The sequence below is a fragment of the Engystomops pustulosus genome, chromosome 3 (assembly GCF_040894005.1).
Source record: "Engystomops pustulosus chromosome 3, aEngPut4.maternal, whole genome shotgun sequence".
Taxonomy (NCBI): domain Eukaryota; kingdom Metazoa; phylum Chordata; class Amphibia; order Anura; family Leptodactylidae; genus Engystomops; species Engystomops pustulosus.
The window spans coordinates 233526945-233549867 of NC_092413.1; the positions used below are offsets into that span (position 1 = coordinate 233526945).

Genomic DNA, 22923 nt, shown 5'->3' on the forward strand with positions numbered 1-22923 from the left:
CCGGGAGATTATGTTAAAGACAAACAGCTCCCCAGGAGCCTTGACTGGCTGAAATGGCATGTGTTCCACTAGGTACTGCTGCTGTTGCTGCGGTGGCAGAATGGACCGCCACATCTGAGCCACATTTCTCCCAGGCAGTTGGATGGTGACGCTGCATGTGTTGAGGAAGGGCCGTGCTGCCAATGTTAGCTACCTGGCCACGCTTCACTTTCTGCCTGCAGATTTTACATATACACACGCTCGGCTCCTCTGGTGTCTTAACAAAAACTTCCACACCGCCAAGCTGGTGATTTTACTGCCAACCCTCTGCACTGAGTCATTACTAATGCCACTGCCTCACTGAGACCCTGTACCACTGCTTACTTGGACCTGCGAAGCGGGGTTTGTACCCCGCGGCTGTTTGGCTCCCGTCCTTGCACTGCTGCCACCCTGTTGACTCACGGCCACAGAAGCGACTTGCTGCCGGCTTCGCTGCCTGATGCGCAAGCTGACACCCTCTTCTCCTGACGATGATGATAAATCCCTGGCTTTGCTATTCTCCTCAACGGTCTCAGTATGAACAGCCGGACTACTTGCAAGTGCAACATAAATTCCTGTGCCACTCTCCACATCTCTACTTTCCAGCCTACTGCACGAAGCAGCGGATGTCTGCCCTACCTCTTCACTGCCAAGCAGCTGCTGACTGTCCTCAAGGAGTTCGTCCTCGCTGTATAGTGGCGCTGAGCCCAGACCACCTAGCTGTCTGGTTGAGGACAGGTGAGGGCCACTGACCTGCTCCTGGGCCATGCCAACTAAGTCTTGTATCTGACAAACCCATGGACTCTTGACTGGGGTTGTTAGATGTCATTTGGGAGGAAGTAGATGACCTAGTCAATCAATTGACAACCTTTGGGTTGTTTATCAACACACTGCCACTAGATGACACCGGCAGTTGTGGCCTCACAACGTCCCCTTACTGTGCTGCGACCTGTGCCTGCTCCACCTGCCACCTCTCTGACATATTGGTTAATCAACTATGTTGATTAGACACGGATCTACTTTATCTATCAAAAACTTGAAATTTGGGGTATACAGAAGCACAAGAACTGACACTCTGGAATAGGAGCAGAAATTACTACAGAAACAATGTGGATTTTACACAGATTTCTTCCTGTTCAATTCAGCAACAAAAAAGAACTGCTATTTGGGGTATACAGATCCCCCAAAACGGACACAGTAGGGCACATTTACTTAACCATTCCGTTGCGTCCGCTGATGTGCCACAATCTGCTCGTGTGCAACAAAAACCCCTGTGCAATTCAGGGCAAATCAGAAATATTCGGGAAACCGATGGACCCGACGGACCCTTAGTAAATGTGCCCCAGTGTCTTCGCTACAGTAGACAATAGTCACAGTGCCTGCCCTCAGTAGCCTTTAATCTCTGTGACTATTTCCAGTAGCCAATAATCACAGTGTTTGCTTCTAGTAGCCAATTGTCATGGTACCTGCCTTCATAATAGCAAACAGTCACAGTGCCTGCTCCAAAGTAACCAATCAAAGCACCTGCCTCAGTAACCAATATTCACAGCACTTGCCCAGCAGTAGCCAATAATCACATTATCTACCCCACAGTAGCAAATAGTCACAGTGCCTGCACCCAGTATCCAATAGTCACAGAGCGCTCCCCTATTTAGTCAAAGTGCCTTTCCTCAATAGTCATAATGCATGCCCCAGTAGACAAAAGTAAAAATACCTTCCCCAGTAGCCAAGAGTCAGAGAGCTTGCTTGCATTAGCCAAAAGTCACAGTGCCTGCCAACAGCAGACAATTGTCACAGCCCTTACACTCATTAGCCAAAAGTCACTAAACCTAAACAATAGGACCCTATTGTTACAGTGCCTGCGTACAGTATCCAATAGTCACAGCAACTTCTCCAAGTAGGCAATAGTCATAGTGACTACCCTCACAATAAACAAGAGTCACAGTACCTCCCCCACAGTAGCCAATAGTCAAAGGATTTATCATTGGCGTTTTTGTTTGGCTTTTTTGGCGCAGTTGTGGTACAAATGCTGTTTTGTGACTTTCCGTTGCACCAAATGAACATAGGACAGGGTCTTTGACATAGACCCTGCTTGCGCCAAATTCATTATTTGCATAGATTAGTTTTCACAATATTACTAAATGCATAATTTGTGATTTGGCGCAATTTCCGTTTAGGTGCAAGTTTTGGTGCAAATTTACACCAGTCCCTACCCTGGTCTATGTTGGGATTTTTGTTGGGTTTTTTTCCAACTTTTTATGCGACAACAACGCACACAGCAAAAAACACAGCAGATTTATCAAGGGCCAAAGCCACCTTAATGAATCTGACTGCATAGAACGTAATGATAAAGTACCTCCAATGTAGCTACCTTACAATAGTCAGTAGTCACATTGACTTCCCCAGTAGCCAATAGATCACTTGCTAATTGTCACAGTGCTTGGGTCCAGTAGCCAAGTCAGAGCATCTGCTTTCAGTTAGCAATAGACCTAGTCTCAGCACATGCCCCCACAGTAACCACTAGTCACACAGTCTGACACAAGTAGCCAATAGTCATAGTCCCTGCCCCACAAAAGTCATATAGCCTATTTTCAGTAGAAAAAAATCAAATTGCCAGCCCTTGGTAGCCAAAAGTGACAGTACTTTCCCCCTAGTCAGTAGTCATAGCAGCTGCCCAAATAGACAATAGTCATAGTGCTTGCTCACAAGTAGCCACAGTGCCTGCCCCACAGTTAACAATAGTAAAATGACCTAGTTCCTGTGCTTTTCTTCCCTCTAGTCTGCAGGCTGAATGCTGTTGACTGGATCCCACCTCTGCAGCTATCCATACAAAACCAAATCCATTATCAACCATGTGAAATGTAAATTACCCCGGAGCAATCGTTTGATCACATATTATTTATTTTCCTCCCAGATCAGCTATGGGGCTATGGATCCTATATTTAACAATAAGATCCGGTTCCCAACTTTTTTCCGTACAGTCCCGGATGATTGGAATCAGCATAATGCGATTGTTCTCTTACTGAAGCATTTTGGATGGAGTTGGGTGGGAATTGTAAGAGCGGATGATGAGAGCAGTGAACGAGCGGTGATAGATCTCACTAGTGTCCTGACCCGGAACGGGATATGTGTTGTTCTAAATACCATTGTCTATAAACAATACACATTAACAAACTTTATGTCTGGTTACGAATTCGCTGTCCAAGAGATACTCAAAAGCAATTGTGATGTTATCATATTTCTTGGTAACACAAGGGATCTCAGGGATGTTCAGAATTATTTGCTTCATGGATATAATAATAGGAAAGTTTTTATACTATCGCCTTTATTTACTAAGCATAGTATTGATGTTGGTCACGAGCTGATTGGATCTTTACAGATTTCTCTATCTACTAGAGATATTTTAGGGCTGAAGGATTTTTTGCTCAACGTTGGTCCTTTCAAACATCCAGATTCCAAAATAACGTATGATATATGGGACTTTTATCTTGAATGTTGTGAAAATCCTTCTCAGGACCCGGCCTGCCGATCCTGTAACGATACAAATCTCTTCAGTAAAGTTCATCCTTCTATGTATGATGTCAACAATTTCCGCTTTACCTTCAGTGTGTACTCTGCAGTCTACGCTGTGGCTTATGCGTTACATGATTTATCACTAAGAGAAGGAGATCTGATGTCATTGGCCAAAAACAGGTCCCGAATGTTATCAAAGGTAAATACCCAAGAAGGCAGTAATGTTGAAGAGGCCTTCATGACCCATTCGCCTTCATTTTATGTTACCGTTTTCTGTTACTTAAAATATCATTAAAATACACAATGTGAGTAATGAGCAATGAGAAAACCAATAATGTGACCAAATATGTGTATTAGATGCCATATACAGCGCCTTGCGAAAGTATTCAGCCCCCTTTAACATTTCTACCTTTTTCCAGATTTCAGGATTCAAACATAAAGATATAAAACTGTAATTTTTTGGTGAAGAATCGACAACAGGTGGGTCACAATTGTGAAGTGGAACAAAATTTATTGGATATTTTAAAATATTTGAAAAGTGGGACATGCAATATTATTCGCCTTTTTACTTTCAGTGCAGCAAACTCCCAACAGACGTTCAGTCTCCGATCTCTAAATGACCCAATGTCATCCTAAATCACTGATGATGATAAATATAATCCACCTGTGTGCAATCAAGTCTCAGTATAAATCCACCTGATCTGTGATATCTCAGGTTCTGCATCATGAAGACCAAGGAACACCCTAGGTAAGTGAAGAAGAGGCCCATGATCCCTCTGGATGACCTGCAGAGATCTACAGCTGAGGTGGAAGAGTCTGGCCAGAAGACAACAATCAGTCGTACGCTTCATAAATCTGCCCTCTTATGGGAGAGTGGCAAGAAGAAGCCATTTCTCAAAGATATCCAGAAAAAGAGTCTTGTTGAAGGTTTGCTACAAGCCACCTGGGAGACACCACACATGTGGAAGAAGGTGCTCTGGGTCCAAAATCAAACTTTATGGCCACAAGGCCAAACAACATGGTTGGCGTAAAAGCGACATAGCTCATCCCCTGAACAAACCATCCCCACTGTCACACATGGCGGAGGCACCATCCCCACTGTCACACATGATGGTGGTAGCATCCCCACTGTCACACATGGTGGAGGCACTATCCCCACTGTCACACATGGCGGAGGCACCATCCCCACTGTCACACATGATGGTGGTAGCATCCCCACTGTCACACATGGTGGAGGCACTATCCCCACTGTCACACATGGCGGAGGCACCATCCCCACTGTCACACATGGTGGTGGCACCATCCCCACTGTCACACATGGTGGTGGCAACATCCCCGCTGTCACACATGGTGGTGGCACCATCCCCACTGTAACACATGGTGGTGGCACCATCCCCGCTGTCACACATGGTGGTGGCAGCATCACCGCTGTCACACACGGCGGTGGCACCATCCCCACTGTCACACATGGCGGAGGCACCATCCCCACTGTCACACATGGCGAGGCACCATCCCCACTGTCACACATGGTGGTGGCACCATCCCCACTGTCACATATGGTGGTGGCAGCATCCCCACTGTCACACATGGTGGTGGCACCATCCCCACTGTCACACATGGCGGAGGCACCATCCCCAATGTCACACATGGTGGGGGCACCATCCCCACTGTCACACATGGCGGAGGCACCATCCCCAATGTCACACATGGTGGTGGAACCATCCCCATTGTCACACATGGTGAAGGCACCATCCCCTCTGTCACACATGGTGGGGCCACCATCCCCACTGTCACACATGGTGGGGGGCACCATCCCGACCATCACACAAGGTGGGGGCAACATCTCCACTGTCACACATGGTGGGGGCACCATTCCCACTGTCACACATGGTGGGGGCACCATCCCCACTGTCACATATGGTGGGGGCACCATCCCCTCTGTCACACATGGTGGGGGCACCATCCCCTCTGTCACACATGGTGGAGGCACTATTCCCACTGTCACACATGGTGGAGGCACCATTCCCACTGTCACACATGGTGGTGGCACTGTCCCCACCGCCACACATGGTGGTGGCACCATCCCCGCTGTCACACATGGTGGTGGCACCATCCCCGCTGTCACACATGGTGGTGGCACCATCCCCGCTGACACACATGGCGGTGGCACCATCCCCACTGTCACACATGGTGGTGGCACCATCCCCACTGTCACACATGGTGGTGGCACCTTCATGGTTTGGGCTTTCCTTCAGCAGGGACAGGAAAGATGGTTAAAATTGATGGGAAAAAACCTGAAAAAGAGTCTGGAAAAGACCTGAGACTGGGACTGAGAATAATCTTCCAACAAGACAATGATCCCAAACATAAAGCTAAATCTACAATGGAGGGTTTGCAAACGTAACCAAGTCCAGACCTGAATCCAATGGAGAATCTGAGGAAAGAGCTGAAAACTGCTGCTCACAAACGCTTCATCCAACATCCCTGATCTCCAGCTCTTCTTCAAGGAAGAATTGGCAAGAATTTCAGTTTCTCGATGTGTAAAACTTATAGAGACCTGATACCTTTTAAAGATCGAGTGCCCAAAATGAGACTTAAAAACCATTAGCTTTTCCCAAAGTGCCAGCACAGCAATTTAGGCAGTAACAAACTTACTGCTATCAGAACTTTTGATTCCAATCCAACACCTTTTCACTCTTCGGACAGGACCAAGCAGCACAGGCAGGGCACTACTTGGACTGCCAGAGACTGCAGGAAAGTGCCATGTCTGGCAAACCCTGTGCCTGGGAGACAGCACGTGTGCCCACAGAGATGCCTTCGAGTGCCATCTCTGGCACCAGTGCCATAGGTTCGCCACCACTTCCCTAAGACTTGCAGCTGTAAACCCAGCAAAAGGGGGCGCTACAAAGTATTAACTTAAGGGGCGGAATAATATTGAACACCCTACTTTTCAGTTTATTTTTTACAAAAGTTTAAAATATCTAAGAAAGTTTGTTCTACTTCACGACTGTGCTCCCTTTGTTGCTGATTCTTTACCAAAAATTACGGTCACCTCTGCTCGAGGGATTGCCCAAAGAAACAAAAAGGTTTTATACATGAAATGTCCGGGAGTTACTGCAGGTCATACAGGCGTCATGTGGTAATGATTGCTGAAGCCAAATGGTTCGGACAGGACTCAATAGCGCATGTCTGGCCACTGCAGCCAAAATGTGAGGTGGTCGTATCGGAGGAAGCCATCTCGTTTCTAAGGGACAGCATGACTACATTTATGAGAAATTATTGCAACATCCCCCACCGGGGCCTAGCCCTTGAGGTGAGGCCTGGAGACAGCCGGGGCCCGCGGTACCGGAGTGGCTGGCGGTTGCGGCCTAAGCACGCTATTGTCACGGTGCTTGGTACGGGGGAACCGGAGGGCTGTCCTACAGCCTGGCAGGTCTCCAGCAGGGTGGTGTTGGCAAGAAAAGATGAGGGAGAGGCTGCTATAGCGGATCTCCCTGGGGCAACCCCTTAATGTCCCGAGTGTGAGTCTCTGGGTGATGGACAGGGTGCCCGGTGATGCAGGCAGGGGTAGTAGCAGGGACCAGACGGAGGCAGAAGTTGAAGGAAACAACTTACAGTTCGTTTTTTGCAACCGGCAGGAACTGCAGAAAACGTGCCTTTAACAGGTGGAGTACTGGAGAGGTATTTGGAGGGAGCCACAGGATGTAGATCACCAGCCTGGATGTAAGAGCAGGCTGGGAGGCAGCTGTGTCCTAGAGGATGCTTCAGCTCGGTCCTGGATCTCTTCAGGTATCACCCTTGAAGGTAGGATGATACCCCTTTCCTCGCTACACTAACTCTAGTCTTATTGCTCCACTTCAGGCAGGGGCTAGGCTCTTCCTGCACTGGTCTGGTATGCTAGAGACTCTAAGCTACTGCTCAGCGAACTACTCACTGCTTGTGTCCTGCAGACCCAGAGGGCCTGACTAGGACCGGTCTCTCTCCTGAGAGAGATTTCTCTCTAAGAACCCAGAACATTCCTGGCCAGGGGGTTTTATTACCTCCCTTTGGTCAGGTGGTGGCTGCTCCTCCAATTACCTCTCAGTTCACAGAGACAGGATGTAACACAGACATTGGTTGACATTATTACATCACAAATTAACTTCTGCCTTGCCAGGCAGGATTAACCACTGCAATGTGCACTGCACTGATGTGGTGACATGTTATGGGGCTTATTCGCAAGCACCCACTCGCCATTGCATCGGCGAGGGTGTTGCATTATCTTCACACAGGAACATTGTTTTTAAACATCCAATTGAAGAAATGTTTACATATGGCAATTAAATAAATTTGAATGGCCAGATGGGAAAACCCCTTTAAAGGACACCTGTCATCAGGTCTCTGCCACTAGTCCTGTCACCTCTACCTGTTGGAGCAGCTCACAAGGATCCCATCCCAGCCTTTATCTAGTTATTTCATACATTATTCATTGTAAAATCATCTATTCTTTATCATGTAAATGAGGCTGGTCACATGGTCAGGGGCAGTGATGTCACCCCTGTTCCCCCTCCCCTCTCCTCCCCCTGCTCATGTCTGTGTGTAATGTATAGTAAAGCATGGCTAGTGTGTGTGCTGCATCTGCTGACATGCTGCATCCTCCTAATATACAGGTGAGAGACACAGACATCAGCTACACATGAATCTGACATGTTCTGCTGTAACATGGCTGCCTGGAGCTGCTGTATCTCTCCTATACACACACACACACAGGCTGCAGGGGGCGTGGCCACCAGCCCCAGGAAGCACATCATTATACAGCCTCACATCATTATACAGGCTGTCAGTCATGCACTGAGGGTGTGTCTGTGCCTCCCACTCATGAATAGAGTGGACAGCTTGAATATGCTAATGACTCATTGGACATCTCACAGGTCATTTGCATACAGCTTTAGGACCTCATTGCTTAGGTTTACAGGCATGTAGAGGGACAATGAAGGGATGGAGGCAATGCTCTCTAATGGCAGTTTATGAAAATATATTTAGTTTAGGGGGTTATTTTGCATGACGGGTTCTCTTTAAGCTTCTTATGTCCTGGTTTTTACAAAAAAAAGCCTTGTAAAATTATGCAAATGAGCTTGGGAGGCTCCATAGATGTTAGTAGAGCCTAGAGCCTCTCGACCCTATTAGCATGATTTTTAAAGCCTTTTTTCTGGGGGTTTTAAAAACTTCTTTCCCTGTGTTCCTATTCGTCCTAAACAGGAGTGCAGAACGAGTGAGTATAGAAGGTTTCTTGTTTTTACAGACCCTCCCAGCCGTATCTCATTTGCTTAATTCCTGGACATTGATGAGATTTAAATTGTATAACAGTAACAAAACATTCTGTTATTCTGTAGGTCAATCGCTACTTACAGACGGTGAATTTCACGACTCCTGGGGGGGAGGAGCTTCACTTCAATGAGAATAGAAGCACGTCTGCACGATTTGATGTATTAAACTATTATATATTGAACACAACAAAAGAAATAACAAGAATCGGATATTATAATGATGTGGGCGGTGATCAGCAATTCATGATAAATGACAGCGACATTCACTGGGACCCAAAATTTACTCAGGTAGATGAACTGTATGAGGCAATAGATATTATTAGAAATATTTAAAGGGAACTTGTCACAAGGTGTTACGTACTATATTTCTCATTTTATGTGATGACCAGGACCTACTAGGTAAACAGATTTTGGTGTCAGTGTGACCTGCTTACCAACTATATTTCTTATTTGGGTTCAAATCTATTCCAATAAACAGAACAGTTTGAGAAATCTCCAGAAAATGTGACCCAAAAAACCCCTGTGTTGCCACATCTCTAACAATCATCTGTTGTTTTTTTTACTAAAACCCCAGGTGTGTTATACCGCCTTTAAGTTTTCCTGAATTTTAATATACCTCCAAAACCCATGGGATCTAATGTAGATTTTGTTAATTTGAAAGAAGGTCCTATTTAGATCAGATTCCCTGCCGCCGATATAGGCCGGAGTGGCCCCTAGGCCTTGGGGCAATATATATTTGTACAATGGGAAAAAATCCACTTTAGGTAACTTTTTCTATCCACATAGGGTCATGCAAAAAGGGGTGTTTTTTCTTATGCATACCGTATATACTTGAGTAAAAGCCGACCCAAGTATAAGCCGAGACCCCTAATTTTACTACCAAAATCTGGGAAAAACTATTGACTCGAGTATGAGCCAAAGGTGGGAAATGCATTGGTTGTCACAGCCCCCCCCCCCAGTATATAGCCAGCAAGTCCCCAGTAGTATATAGCCAGCCAGCTGCAAGTAGTATACAGCCAGCCAGCGCCATGTAGTATACAGCCAGCCCCTAGTAGTATATAACCAGCCTGCCCCCATGTAGTATACAGCCAGCCCCTAGTAGTAGACAGCAGCCATCCCCCAGTAGTATACAACCAGCCAGCCCCTAGTAGTATACTACTTTGTCTTTCCTAGATTTTCCAATTTTGGGTTTGATGAATGGCTGATAAGCCACAGTTTGGGGTCCGTGTGCGGGAGTTCTTATTCAGACGTCCTCTATGTAGCTTGGTCAGGTTTTTCAAAACTTTTTTGATGATTATTTAACTATTTTTATGTTCCCTAGTGGTGATTACCAATTTCATTAAAATTTCAACTCCGAATTTAAAATATCTGACCAGGTCCAGACACCGAACCTGGAACCAAACCCCACCGGTAATAACCACTATTGGTGCTGTCCTCGATCACAGGTGTCAGGCATTAATTGCTAGGGGTTGAAACATAATGTTGCAGTTCTGAACTTTTTTCAACCTTTCCAAAACAATACATGTAATTACTAATAGTACTAGAGATGAGCGAGCACTAAAATGCTTGGGTGCTCGTTATTCGAGACGAACTTTTCCCGATGCTCGAGTGCTCGTCTCGAATAACGAACCCCATTTAAGTCAATGGGAGACTCCAGCATTTTTTAAGGGGACTAAGGCTCTGCACAGGGAAGCTTGGCCAAACACCTGGGAACCTCAGAAAAGGATGGAAACACCACGGAAATGGACAGGGGCAGCATGCATGGATGCCTCCGAGGCTGCTTAATCGCACCATTATGCCAAAATTATGGGCAACAGCATGGCAATGACAGAGTGACCAAATGAGGCTAGATAGCATCTAAAACATCCAATAATTGACCCTGACACTATAGGGGACGGCATGCAGAGGCAGCGGCAGCAGCGGCAGGCTAGAGAGTGGCATGGCGACATACCCCAAATGGACTCAGGCTTCAAACCAATTTAAAAAATTCCTTTTGGCAAGGATAACGTGTAGCACTGTATGTATCAGTATTTTGTCTGGTTAAGTGACCAAGTTCCATAACGTATCTGGTGAAACACCCGAAAAATTAGCCTGACACAGCTTGTTTGATAAGGGGACGACATGTGGAGGCAGCCATGGAGATGACTTTCATGATTAAAAGCGACAGTATGGGCATCCATATTGCGCTGCTATGATTGAAACTTCAGGTCTCCAGCATGGCGGCAACAGATGGGCCGCGTTACATTATGTATCTGGTGAAACACCTGAAAATTCTGCCTGACACAGCTCATTTGATAAGGGGATTATGTGCTGTATATCCTTTCGCACTCCAGCGTCTGGGGTATAGAGAGTTGAAAGTTGCGCATGGAGACATTGGTGGACGCTGTGGAGGATCGTGGAGGCGAAATGGACAGGAAACAGCAGGGGCAGTATGCATGGATGCCTCTGAGGCTCCATTATCTTGGGATGGAGCTGGCAGTCCGCTGCCAGGCGAGCTTTCGCCTGTCCAAGCCCCTGTCTCTCGGCTCCTCCCAACCCAAAATGGGCCTGGGGGCCAGAAGCGTTTACTTTGAAAAAATTATAATTTTCAAAGCAGGCAGGGGCTACAAATAGCACTTCTAAGAACCTTTCGGATAAGATCAAGTGTAGTACTGTTCTTATAAAATTTGGTTATGGCGGATGAGGGGAATGTAAACAGATGCGGTAAATGATAAAAGATTGCCAGTATATTTTGTGGATAACACAGCAGCGTGGCGAAAAAGTTAACAAGTTTGATGTGGAAGCCATGAAAACAACCCAAAATTCTGCCTGACACAGCTCATTTGCTAAGGGGACGATGTATCAAGGCAGCTATATGGACGACTTTGGGAGGCAGCTATGGAGATGATGTGTGGAGGTAGCAATGGAGACAACGTGTGGAGGCAGCTATAAAGACTACGTGTGGAGGCTGCTATGGAGACAATTAAATTTGGATGGTGCCTCTATGTGGCAGTCCAAACAAGTTTTCAAACCAGAGGACCGGGTGGGTGGCCCTCCAGAAAAATTAAATACATAGAGTACTATACCTAGAGCCAGTTGGCCCTGGCAAAAAATAGCCAGTTTCCTCTGCTTTAGTGTACAAAGAGGAGGAGAAGGAGGAAAATGAGGAGGAGGAGTGCATACATCATTCAGGTTGAGCTTCTTTCACCTGGTGAAGAATGGAAATCCTTTATTCATCTTGATAAGTGTCAGCCTGTCAGCGCTGTCAGTCGTGTACGCTTATCGGTGATGATGCCACCAGCTGCACTGAAAACCCGCTCAGACAACACGCTAGCGGCAGGGCAGGCAAGAACCTCCAAGGCGTACAGCGCCAGTTCGTGCCACATGTCTTTGAAACCCAGTAGTTGTAGGGAGCTGTGTGATCATTTAGGACGATGGTACGGTCAGCTACGTACTCCCTCACTATCTTTCTGTAAATATCAGCCCTACTCTGCCGAGACTGGGGACAGGTGACAGTGTCTTGCTGGGGTAACATAAAAGTGGCAAAGGCCTTGTAAAGCGTACCCCTGCCAGTGCGGGACAAGCTGCCTGCTCGCCTATTCTCCCTCGCTACTTGTCCCGCAGAAGTACGCCCTCTGCCGCTAGTGCTGTCAGAAGGGAAATACTGTTTCAGCTTGTGCACCAGGGCCTGCTGGTATTCATGCATTCTCACACTCCTTTCCTCTCCAGGGATGATTTTGCTTGTACTGTGGGTCCAGGAGAGTGAATACCCAGTAATCGGTGCTGGAATAGTCCCAGCACAAGACTTCACTCCCCTCACTGGCCTGACTGTCCATTTCCTCCTCCTCCAACCCCTCTTCTTCTGCCCATACACGCTGAACAGTGAAGGACTGAACAATGCTCCCCTCTTCTGTGTCGCCAACATTCTCCTCCTCCTCTTCCTCCTCCACCTCCTCCGATATGCGCTGAGAAACAGACCTGAGGGTGCTTTGGCTATCAACAAGGGAATCTTCTTCCCCCGTCTCTTGTGACGAGCGCAAAGCTTCCGACTTCATACTGACAAGAGAGTTTTTCAACAGGCCAAGCAGCGGGATGGTGAGGCTGATGATGATGATCCCCGATGACCATCTGTGTTGACTCCTCAAAGTTACTCAGCACCTGACAGATATCAGACATCCACGTCCACTCCTCATTGCAGACTTGAGGAAGCTGACTGACCTGACTACTAGTTCTGGCGGAAGTTAACATCTGGCAGTCTACAATCGCTCTGCGCTGCTGGTAAACTCTGGATAACATGGCTAATTTTGAATTCCATCTCGTGGGCACGTCGCACAACAGTCGGTGAGCGGGCAGTTGGAGGCGACGCTGCGCTGCTCTGAGAGTGGCAGCATCTGTGCTGGACCTCCTTAAATGCGCACAGATGTGGCGCACCTTCGTGAGCAAATCAGACAGATTGGGGTATGTCTTGAGGAACTGCTGAACTATGAGATTTAACACATGGGCCAGGCATGGCACATGTGTCAGTCTGCCGAGTTGCAGAGCCGCCATCAGGTTATGGCCGTTGTCACACACAACCATGCCTGGCTTCAGGTTCAGCGGTGCCAGCCACAGATCAGTCTGCGCCGTGATGCCCTGTAATAGCTCTTGGGCGGTGTGCCTTTTATCGCCTAGGCTCAGCAGTTTGAGCACCGCCTGCTGTCGCTTAGCAACGGCACTGCTGCTGTGCCTAGAGCTACCGACTGATGGCGCCATGCCCACGGATGGTAATTCGGAGGAGGAGGCATAGTAGGCCTGAGAGACCGAGATAGGCCCTGCAATCCTCCGCGCCGGCAGTATATGACCAGCCTCAGGGTCAGACTCGGTCCCAGCCTTCACTAAGTTAACCCAATGTGCCGTTAGCGATACATAGTGGCCCTGCCCGGCAGCACTCGTCCACGTGTCCGTGGTCAGGTGGACCTTGTCAGAAACGGCGTTTGTCAGGGCACGGATGATGTTGTCTGACACGTGCTGGTGCAGGGCTTGGACGGTACATCGGGAAAAGTAGTGGCGGCTGGGGACTGAATACCAAGGGGTGGCCGCTCCCATGAGGTTGAGAAAGGCCTCGGTATCTACCAACCTATAGGGCAGCATCTCCAGGCTAAGTAGTTTGGAGATGTGGACGTTGAGGGCTTGGGAGTGTGTGTGGGTTGCACTGTACTTCCTCTTGCGCTCCAGCGTCTGGGGTATGGAGAGGTGAACGCTGCGCATGGAGACATTGGTGGATGCTGTGGAGGATCATGGATCATGGCTGACTAGCAGAGGCAGCAAGTGACACAGGGGAAGGAGCAGTGGTGTGCCCGGCCGGAGGTGAACGGCCTTGGTTCCATTGAGTGGGGTGTTTAGCATTCATATGCCTGCGCATACTAGTGGTGATTAAGCTGGTAGTGGTGGAACCCCTGCTGATCCTGGTGTGGCACAGGTTGCACACCACAGTCCGTCGGTCATCCGGTGTTTCTTTAAAGAACCTCCAGACTTCTGAAAATTTAACCCTCGCCACGAGAGCTTCACTACGTGAAACATTTGGCGCTGATGCAACAGCTCTGGCCCTGCCTCTCCGTCTGGCCCCACCACTGCCTCTTCCAACCTGTTCTCGTCGAGGACTCGCCTCCGTCTCAGAAGCAGTGTGTTCACCCGGCCTATCAACCTAGCTTGGGTCTGTCACCTTATCATCCTCCGATCCCTCAGTCTGCTCCCCCCTCGGACTTCCTGCCCTGACAACAACTTCACCACTGTCTGACAACCGTGTTTCATCATCGTCCGTCACCTCTTTACACACTTCTTCCACTACATCAACAATGTCATCATCACCCACAGACTGCGATTGGTGGAAAACCTGGGCATCAGAAAAGAGCTCAGCAGCAACCGGAAAAGTGGTTTGTGACTCTGGGAAGGGTCCAGAAAACAGTTCCTTAGAGTATGTCAGTTCAAATGCCATTTTTTCCTGGGAGGGGGCAGACTGGGGGGAAGGAGGCTGAGGTGGAGGAGCTGGTGGAGTGCTGATTTCGGTGACATGGGTGGACTGTGTGGAAGACTGACTGGTGGACAAATGGCTAGAAGCATTGTCCGCAATCCACAACATCACCTGTTCGCACTGTTCTGACCTCAACAGTGCTCTACCACGAGTCCAAGTAACTTTAGACATGAACCTAGGGAGTGTAGCTCTGCGGCGTTCCCCTGCTCCCTCATAAGCAGGTGGTGTCTCACCCCGCCCAGGACCACGGTCTCTGACCCCTGCAGTTGTTGGACGCCCACGCCCTCGTCCTCTACCCCTAGCCCTCGGGTTCAACATTTTCAAAATTAAAGTGTAAACTGTAAATTTTTTTGGTGTTATTTTGGTGTTTTTTTAACAAAACGATGCTATCCTATTGCTAAGGCTAGTTTCTAACCTACACTGACAGCACACAACAGGATTGTGTGCTGTGCCTGATGACTTTTAGTTTTGAAAAAAAAAAAAAAAGAAGAAGAAGAAAAGAAAAGAAAATGCAGACTGTGCCTAATTCAATCAAACCCCTAATAAATTGTTCCACTTAGGTGTTTGAGATGGATATGTGTGTCACTAAGAGCTAAATATAACGTTCGCAAGTCTCCCTGCAAATTCGTCACAATATGGTACTAGCTGCACTATTAGTGCCAGCAAGCCCAGCCACAAGCAAGCAAAAAATATATATATATAACGCTATTCTAGCCCTAACAAGGGCTGTTGGGTTCTTGTTGGAGAATCACTCCTGCCTAACAGTAAGCTAATATAACACCCTAACGCTTTCCCTGACCAGCAGCAGCTCTCTCCCTAACGGCATCCAGACAGAGAATGATGCGAGCAGCGCGGGCAGGGGCTAGTCTATTCCAGGGTCACCTGATGTGGCCAGCCAACCACTGCTATCGACGTGTAAGGGTACCACGTCATGCTGGGTGGAGTGCAGAGTCTCCTGGCTTGTGATTGGCTCTGTTTCTGGCCGCCAAAAATCAAAACGGCGGGAGACGCCATTTTCTCAAGCTGGCGAAGTATTCGTCCGAGCAACGAGCAGTTACGAGTACGCTAATGCTCCAACCAGCATCAAGCTCGGACAAGTGTGTTCGCTCATCTCTAAATAGTACCAATAAAAAGTAGATTTGTTCTGCAAATAAAGTGCTAAAAACTGAAAAAAAAATACAAGAATTACAAACCAGTAAAAGTTAAGTTCCACGAGTTAAGGTCTGTAAAGGTCCATGAGCCCTCCTCATACATTCTTAATGTCAGTGAGCTGTTCTATTCTGGGCTGGGGTATAACATCTCAAATCACACCATAATCCCATCCTGCTTTCCAATCTATGTACTGAGGAGTCGCATTAATTCCATCAAACATAATCCACAGATAAGTAGCTGATGTTTCTGTCTGATCTATAGAGCATCTGTCACTGCAAAATCATTATAATACATGAAATACAAGTTGTATGGTCATTTCCCATCATTCCCTGCAGCTGGACACAGGTTTTGGGCCCCCATTTGTACCCTGATACTTATAGTCCTGTATACAGAAGCTCCAGGATTTCTCATGAACTTCCTCTATTCCAGACTCCACAATCTCTCTGCAATCCTCGCTGTCTACATGGATACAGAAAAGTCCTCAATGAAGGAAAACCGAGATGCTGCTACTACTGTGTCCCATGTCCAGAGGGGGAAATCTCCAACCAGACAGGTAATACTACCCTCAGATGACCAAATGTGCAGTGAATGAAGCCGGGGAGTTTGAAAGAAAAACCTCAATAAACAGTCAATGCCAATTAATCATATAGAGCAGTGGTGGCGAACCTATGGCACTCTCAGTGGGCACCCAGGCCATCACCCCAGACAGGACTCAAAATCTCCTTCTGCAGTCTCTGGCCACCCAGGACATGCTGTGATCTGGGCTATTTTAAAGCTACACACCCTAAAGCAGCCTGGGACTACAGGAGAAGCAAGGAAGTGCAGACAAGGCTGCATTATTATTGGAGCTCCTGCTCTGGGCCCCGCAGTTCATCCTGTTCAGGGGACCCTGGAAGGAAGCAACAATGATCATCTGAATTTCTGCTCTTTCTTGCAACTGTTTTGGTGTCCTCAGGACGCCGATACAATTAAAAGCCTTGACAAAACAGGTAGCAACATGTTACCACTTAAATTCCTATTTTGACACTTTGCATTTAAATAAGTAGGTTTGGTTCTAGTTTGGGCACTCGATCTCTAAAAGGTTCGCCATCACTGATATAGAGCAAACAGCGCCCTGCAACCCACCTGGGCTCCTCTGTGTGCCCCTCCACACCAGCACACGGGATCCAGCCTCCCGACTTACTGTATACCTGTATTGTGGTCTGTCTTTATGATATCCTGCTGTTCTCCAAGCTCCCATCGGGCCCATGTATGGCAAGTTCTCAGGTGCCTAAGAGCCAATGCCAATGCTAAACTCGAGAAGTGCCAATTTCATCAGAAAAGTCTTCCGTTCCTCGGATACATCATCTCTGACAAGGGACTACGCATGAACCCTGCCACGTTGTCTGCAGTTCTTCAGTGACCTTGCCCAGTAGGACTTTGTGCTATACAGAGATTCATGGGCTTTGCTAATTACTACCGGCAGTTCATACGACATTTTTCCTCTACTATTGTGCCGGCTTCCGGCAGCTGAAGAAGTTTTCTCTTAGCTAAGGTCTGCCTTTGTCTCTTTCCTTACATTCTTATCCAACCTGATATTGAGAAACAGTTCCTGCTAGAGGTTGACGCCTCATCCGTTGGTGCTGGAGCTGTTCTCACCCAGAAAGGGCCCGAAGGTCAAACCCTCAACTGTGGCTTCTTCTCTAAGAACTTCTGCAGAGAGGAATTATTCCATGGTGATCGGGAGCTTCTGGACATAAAGCTAGCTTTAGAGAAAAGTTGTTATCTTCTGAAAGGAGCTCGTCATCCGGCCTGTATCTACACTGCCCCTAAGAATCTGCAGACTGCTCAGCATCTCAACTCTCGAAAGGCTCATTGGTCCCTCGTCTTCTCCCACTTCAACTTCATGATACATTTCCATCCTGCAGAGAAGAATGTTAAGGCCAATGCCATCTCTCATGCCTCTCGTGTAATTGGGTAAGAACCTGCTCCTAGCCATATGGTTCCTTCTGAACGGCTGAATGTTGCTTCTCCTGTGGACCTACGGCAGCTTCCTCCTGGCAAGACCTATATCCGACCAGCTCTTAGGAAGAGGATACTAACTTGGGGACATTTCTCTCAAGTGGCTTTGACACCCTGGGATGTGTCGCTCTCATATTTCATTCCTATCTGGTCAGGGACGTACAGGATTTTGTGAGCTCCTGCACTTCCTGTGCCCATAACAAGTCAGGTCTGCTCCTACCATTGCCAATACCCTGTTGCCCATGGACTCACAAAGCCATGGACTTTACTACAGATCTCCCTTTATCTTCCGGTAATACAGTCACCTGGGTGGGAATGGATTTTCTAAGATATTCCAGGTCCAGGTCTTCCAGCTTCATTGCATCTCCTATTTTTGAGAAAGGGTCGTCCGACCTGAAACACGTTAGAAGGAATTTGAAATACACTAGAAAAATAAAATCAAGGTATGTTATTTATTGAAAATCATCTTTATGTTGGAGTTGAGTCAGTGATTCACTGCCGTGGATACACCCCCTACCGGTGGTCAGCGCCCGTTAGATCTAGCCGACCCATCCTCTATATATCCCCCTGCAGATTGTCTCAGACCATGGGGTCCAGTTTATTTCCCGATCCTGGTGATCCCTGTGTAGCCAACTTCAAGTAAGTTGGATTTCTCCTCTACGTACCATCCACAGTCAAATAAACAAGTAGAGAGAGTTAACTAGACTCTGGGCTGTTATCTCCATCATTGTTTCTCTGCCCATCAGGATGACTCATCCACTCTGTTGCCATTGGCACAATTCTGCTAGCTCCGCTCCCTTCTTCATTGTCTAAGGACAACACCCAAGCCCTCCTCTACCTCTTTTTGTGCCTTTGGATGTTGCCGCCATGGAAGAGTTGGTCCAAGATCTTAAGTCTATCTGGAAGCAGACTCGACTCTCCTTGCTACAGGCGTCTGCTCGAACCAAGGCCGACAAAAAACTTAGGTATTCACCTACAGGGCCGGCTCCAGGTTTTAGTGGGCCCCTGGGCGACAGAGCCATAGTGGGCCCCTCCGATGGCCACACTGCCCCCCCTTCCACCTGCATACACACTGACCACCCCCCTCCCCTGCGGACACACTGACCACCCCCCCTCCCCCTGTATACACACTGATCCCCTCCCTTCCCCGTGGACACACTGACCCCATCCCTCCCCCTGCGGACACACTGACCCCCTCCCTCCCCTCTCTCCCTGCAGACCCCCTGATCCCCCCCCCCTTCAGGAAAAAAAAAAATTTCACCTTTCCTGGTTCCCCCGGAGCAGTGCCTGCAGCTGCCTTCTGTCTTTGGCCTGGACCTCCCGTACGCGCCGGCTCTGAAGCCGGCACACGTGATCCGATGATGTCATCATGTGCGCCGGCTTCAGAGCTGTCGCATACCCTGCGGAGCGCCGCATCGTGGGAACCAGGACAGGTGAGTTTTAGATTCTGCCTCTATGCTGCGCTCCTGACCAGCGCAGCATAGAGGCAGAAAAGTGATCGATCCGGATGGTGATCAATTGTACCAGTGTCTTATAGCAACACTGGTACAATTGATCTGGGGGCCCGAGTGGGCCTCTCCAGTACCCAGGGGCCCCGGGACTTGCCCGGGTTGGTCGGGTGCTGGCGCCGGGCCTGTTCACCTATCTTCTCTCCGGGTAATAAGGTGTGGCTGTCCACCAGGTATATCTGTCTGAAGATTCACAGCTACAAACTTGGTCCACATTTCCTGGGACCATTCGAGGTGCTGAAGCAGGGTCGGCGCCAGGTTGGTTGCTGGGGTCTCAGTGGGCCCCTTTGTAGTGAACTCACGTAGTAGCCTTAAAAATTCAGAAACAAAATCAGTCCCCTGTTCCCTAAAATATTCCCTAGTTTATCATACCAAACAGTCCCTTCATAGTTATTTTATATAAGTCTCCCTTACCCTCCATGGATTTGTTATGTGCAGCCTTATGTGGGCCCCCCAGCAGCTCTGGGCATCGGCATTTGACCAAATTTGCCTAGTGCTGGCCCTGTGCTGAAGCACATAAACTATGTGGCGCATAAGATCCGCCTTCCTCTCTTTATGCGCATCCCAAACTCCTTCCACGTCTCTCTTCTGAAACCAGTCATCCTGAACTGTTTCTCCCGCCAAGTACCTCCTCCTGCTCTTGTGGCTGACTCCACCAATGTCTGCAAGGATCAAAGACTGTAAGTCGGAAGCAGTTCTTCCTTGTCAACTGGAAGCGGCTCGGGCCTGAAGAGAGATCATCAGGAGCCCGGGGATAACATCCTGGACTGTACTTGTCTGCAGCAGTTCCTTCAGACCAAAAAGAGGGGGAGGGCGAAGAGGGGGGGGGGGCAACTGTCACGGATACCCCTACGTCTCGGGTTGCAGGTTTACCTATGCTCTTCTGTGTCCCTCTCCACGCCAGCAGCAGTCTCACTTACCTCTCCATGATTCAGAAGTAGCCAGCCTCTGCCTTTAACCCCATGCCAGAGCTTTCTGCCTCGTTCCATTGAAAAAGCTTGCTCCTTATGCCCTGCAATTGTTTAGTGAATTCCCATTGTGACCCCGGTTATGTTCCTGATTACGCTTCTCCGCTGCTAGCCCTGACCTTCTGCTCTGAATTTGACCTTGATCCAGTGCTGCTTGTCTCGAATTCCTGTCCGGCCTCACGACTCTGTAGCTTTCCTTGGCCGCCATCGCAACAAAGTTGTGCCTGTGTAGCAACCTGGTGATATCCTGCCTCAGCAAGTCCAATCTGCTTTGCGGCAGGCTCTGGTGAAAACAAGAGACTCCGCTCCCAGGTATCTGCTTATGTCATCTCTCACGGTGGTACAGTAGGTCCACTACCCCTGATCCTTACACAGACTTTCATCTATAAAACACTTTGATTAATCTATTAAAACAGGTTTTCCAGTTGGAGTTTCCATACTATATCATCTTTTATAATCCCCAAAATCTAGAGTATTCGTCTGTACTCACATAATAGGTAAGGCCATACTGTACTTTATCTACAATTAATCTCTCTCCAAGGTTCAGGAAGTTTTTACCATTATAATGAATCCAGAAACAGGTAATAGGAGAAATGTGACTACTGTATAAATCATAAAAATGAAAAGAATAAATAAACCAAATCACAATAAGAAGTTCCATGTGTAACATCAATGTAAGTAATTATTAATGTGTCCTGTACATCACATCTCCACAGATATGGAAACTTGTCTGAAGTGTTCCAGGGATCAATGGTCAAACGAGAGAAGAGACTCCTGTATCCTCAGAGCGGTGGAGTTCCTGTCTTATGAGGAGACCCTGGGATTGTCTCTTGTGGTCCTTGCTGTGGTCCTCTGTCTTCTGACTGCTGTTATATTGGGGATTTTCATCAGACACAAGGACACGGCCATTGTAAAAGCCAATAACCAGAACCTGAGCTTTATCCTTCTTCTCACACTCATTTTATCCTCTCTCTGCCCTCCTCTATTTATTGGCCATCCAACCGAGACGTCCTGTCTACTCCGACAAGTGGCTTTTAGTAACATCTTTACAGTTTCAGTTTCTACAATTTTGGTGAAAACCATCACAGTGATCTTGGCCTTTAGAGCCACAAAACCAGATACAAGACTGAGGAGATGGCTCGGAAGACATTTCTCATCTGGTCTTCTGATCATCTTCTCATCTGTTGAAGTTGTCATCTGTGTCTTTTGGTTGTCTTTCTCTCCACCATTCCCATATCAAGATACAACAACAGAAATCGGGAAGATCATTCTACATTGTGATGAAGGGTCTATCGTTGCTTTCTATGTTGCTATAGGTTATGTGGGACTCCTGGCTTTGTTGAGCTTTGCTGTAGCATTTTTTGCCAGAAAACTTCCAGACACCTTCAACGAGGCTCAGTACATCAGCTTCAGCATGCTGGTCTTCTGCAGTCTGTGGATTTCCTTCATTCTGGCCTATCTCAGCACCAAGGGGAAGTACATGGTGGCTGTGGAGGTCCTCACCATTGAGGTTTCTAGTGCAGGACTTTTGGTTTGTATCTTCATTCCTAAATGTTACATTATTCTTCTGAGACCAGAACTGAATGTTAGAGGAAACTTAATAATTAAAAAACCCTCAAGATTACAATATAACTTTAGAAACAGGGTAGAATCAGAGGAAACGGAAACAGTAAATTATGCAATACAAGGATTCCCCAAAAATTCTTATACGCAATCCTAGTGGACAGTTGATTCTAGACTCCCTGGAGGCAGAAAAGTAAATGGCGCGTCACCTCTAGGATACCCCTAAAATGCACAAGGACAAAATTATCTAGAAATGCAAATATAAACCTCCAGTTACTATACGGCACAACCATAAAGTACTAGCAGGGACTGTACTGCACAAATAAATATATACTAGCCGTCACTCTACTACACAAATATATAACAGCCGTGCCTATACTGTACACATAAATCTATACCTACAGTGACTATACTTCACACATAAATCACTACCAGCAGTGACTATATTGCACAAACAAAATATATACCAGCAGTGACTATATTATGCACATAAATATATACCAGAAACAACTATACTGCGCACATAACCTTATACCAACAGCAACTATATCAGACAAATAAATATTTACAAACAATCCAAATTCTGCACTCATTAAAATATAATGTATAAAAAGGGAATATCCTACACATATAAACCTATAACAGCAGTTATAATACAGCAAATACATACAAATATATAGAAGTAATAACTAAGTTGCTTACCTGAATCATTACTAGCAGCATGTATACTGCACACATGCATATATATAAGCAGGAAATATTCTTCAAACATAAAAACATGCTTGCGATAAATATACCACACCTATAAATATAGTATGTGGCTGTAATAAAGATCCCATACATGACCCTGCAGTGCATAAATATATACCAGCAATGATTAAAATACATATCTAAAGCATATATTT

At 47.2% G+C, this 22923-nt stretch overlaps 1 protein-coding gene across 1 annotated transcript in view; it reads left to right on the forward strand.

The window, feature by feature from the left end:
* Positions 1 to 22175, forward strand: part of LOC140123031 (vomeronasal type-2 receptor 26-like) — a 39385-nt gene extending 17210 nt beyond the window's left edge. Inside the window, exons 4-7 of the mRNA XM_072144283.1 lie at positions 2933 to 3730; positions 8904 to 9125; positions 16408 to 16531; positions 21172 to 22175. Of these exons, the coding sequence (XP_072000384.1) occupies positions 2933 to 3730; positions 8904 to 9125; positions 16408 to 16531; positions 21172 to 22175 (2148 nt within the window). The remainder of the gene's footprint in view (positions 1 to 2932; positions 3731 to 8903; positions 9126 to 16407; positions 16532 to 21171) is intronic.
* Positions 22176 to 22923: the final 748 nt, after the last annotated feature.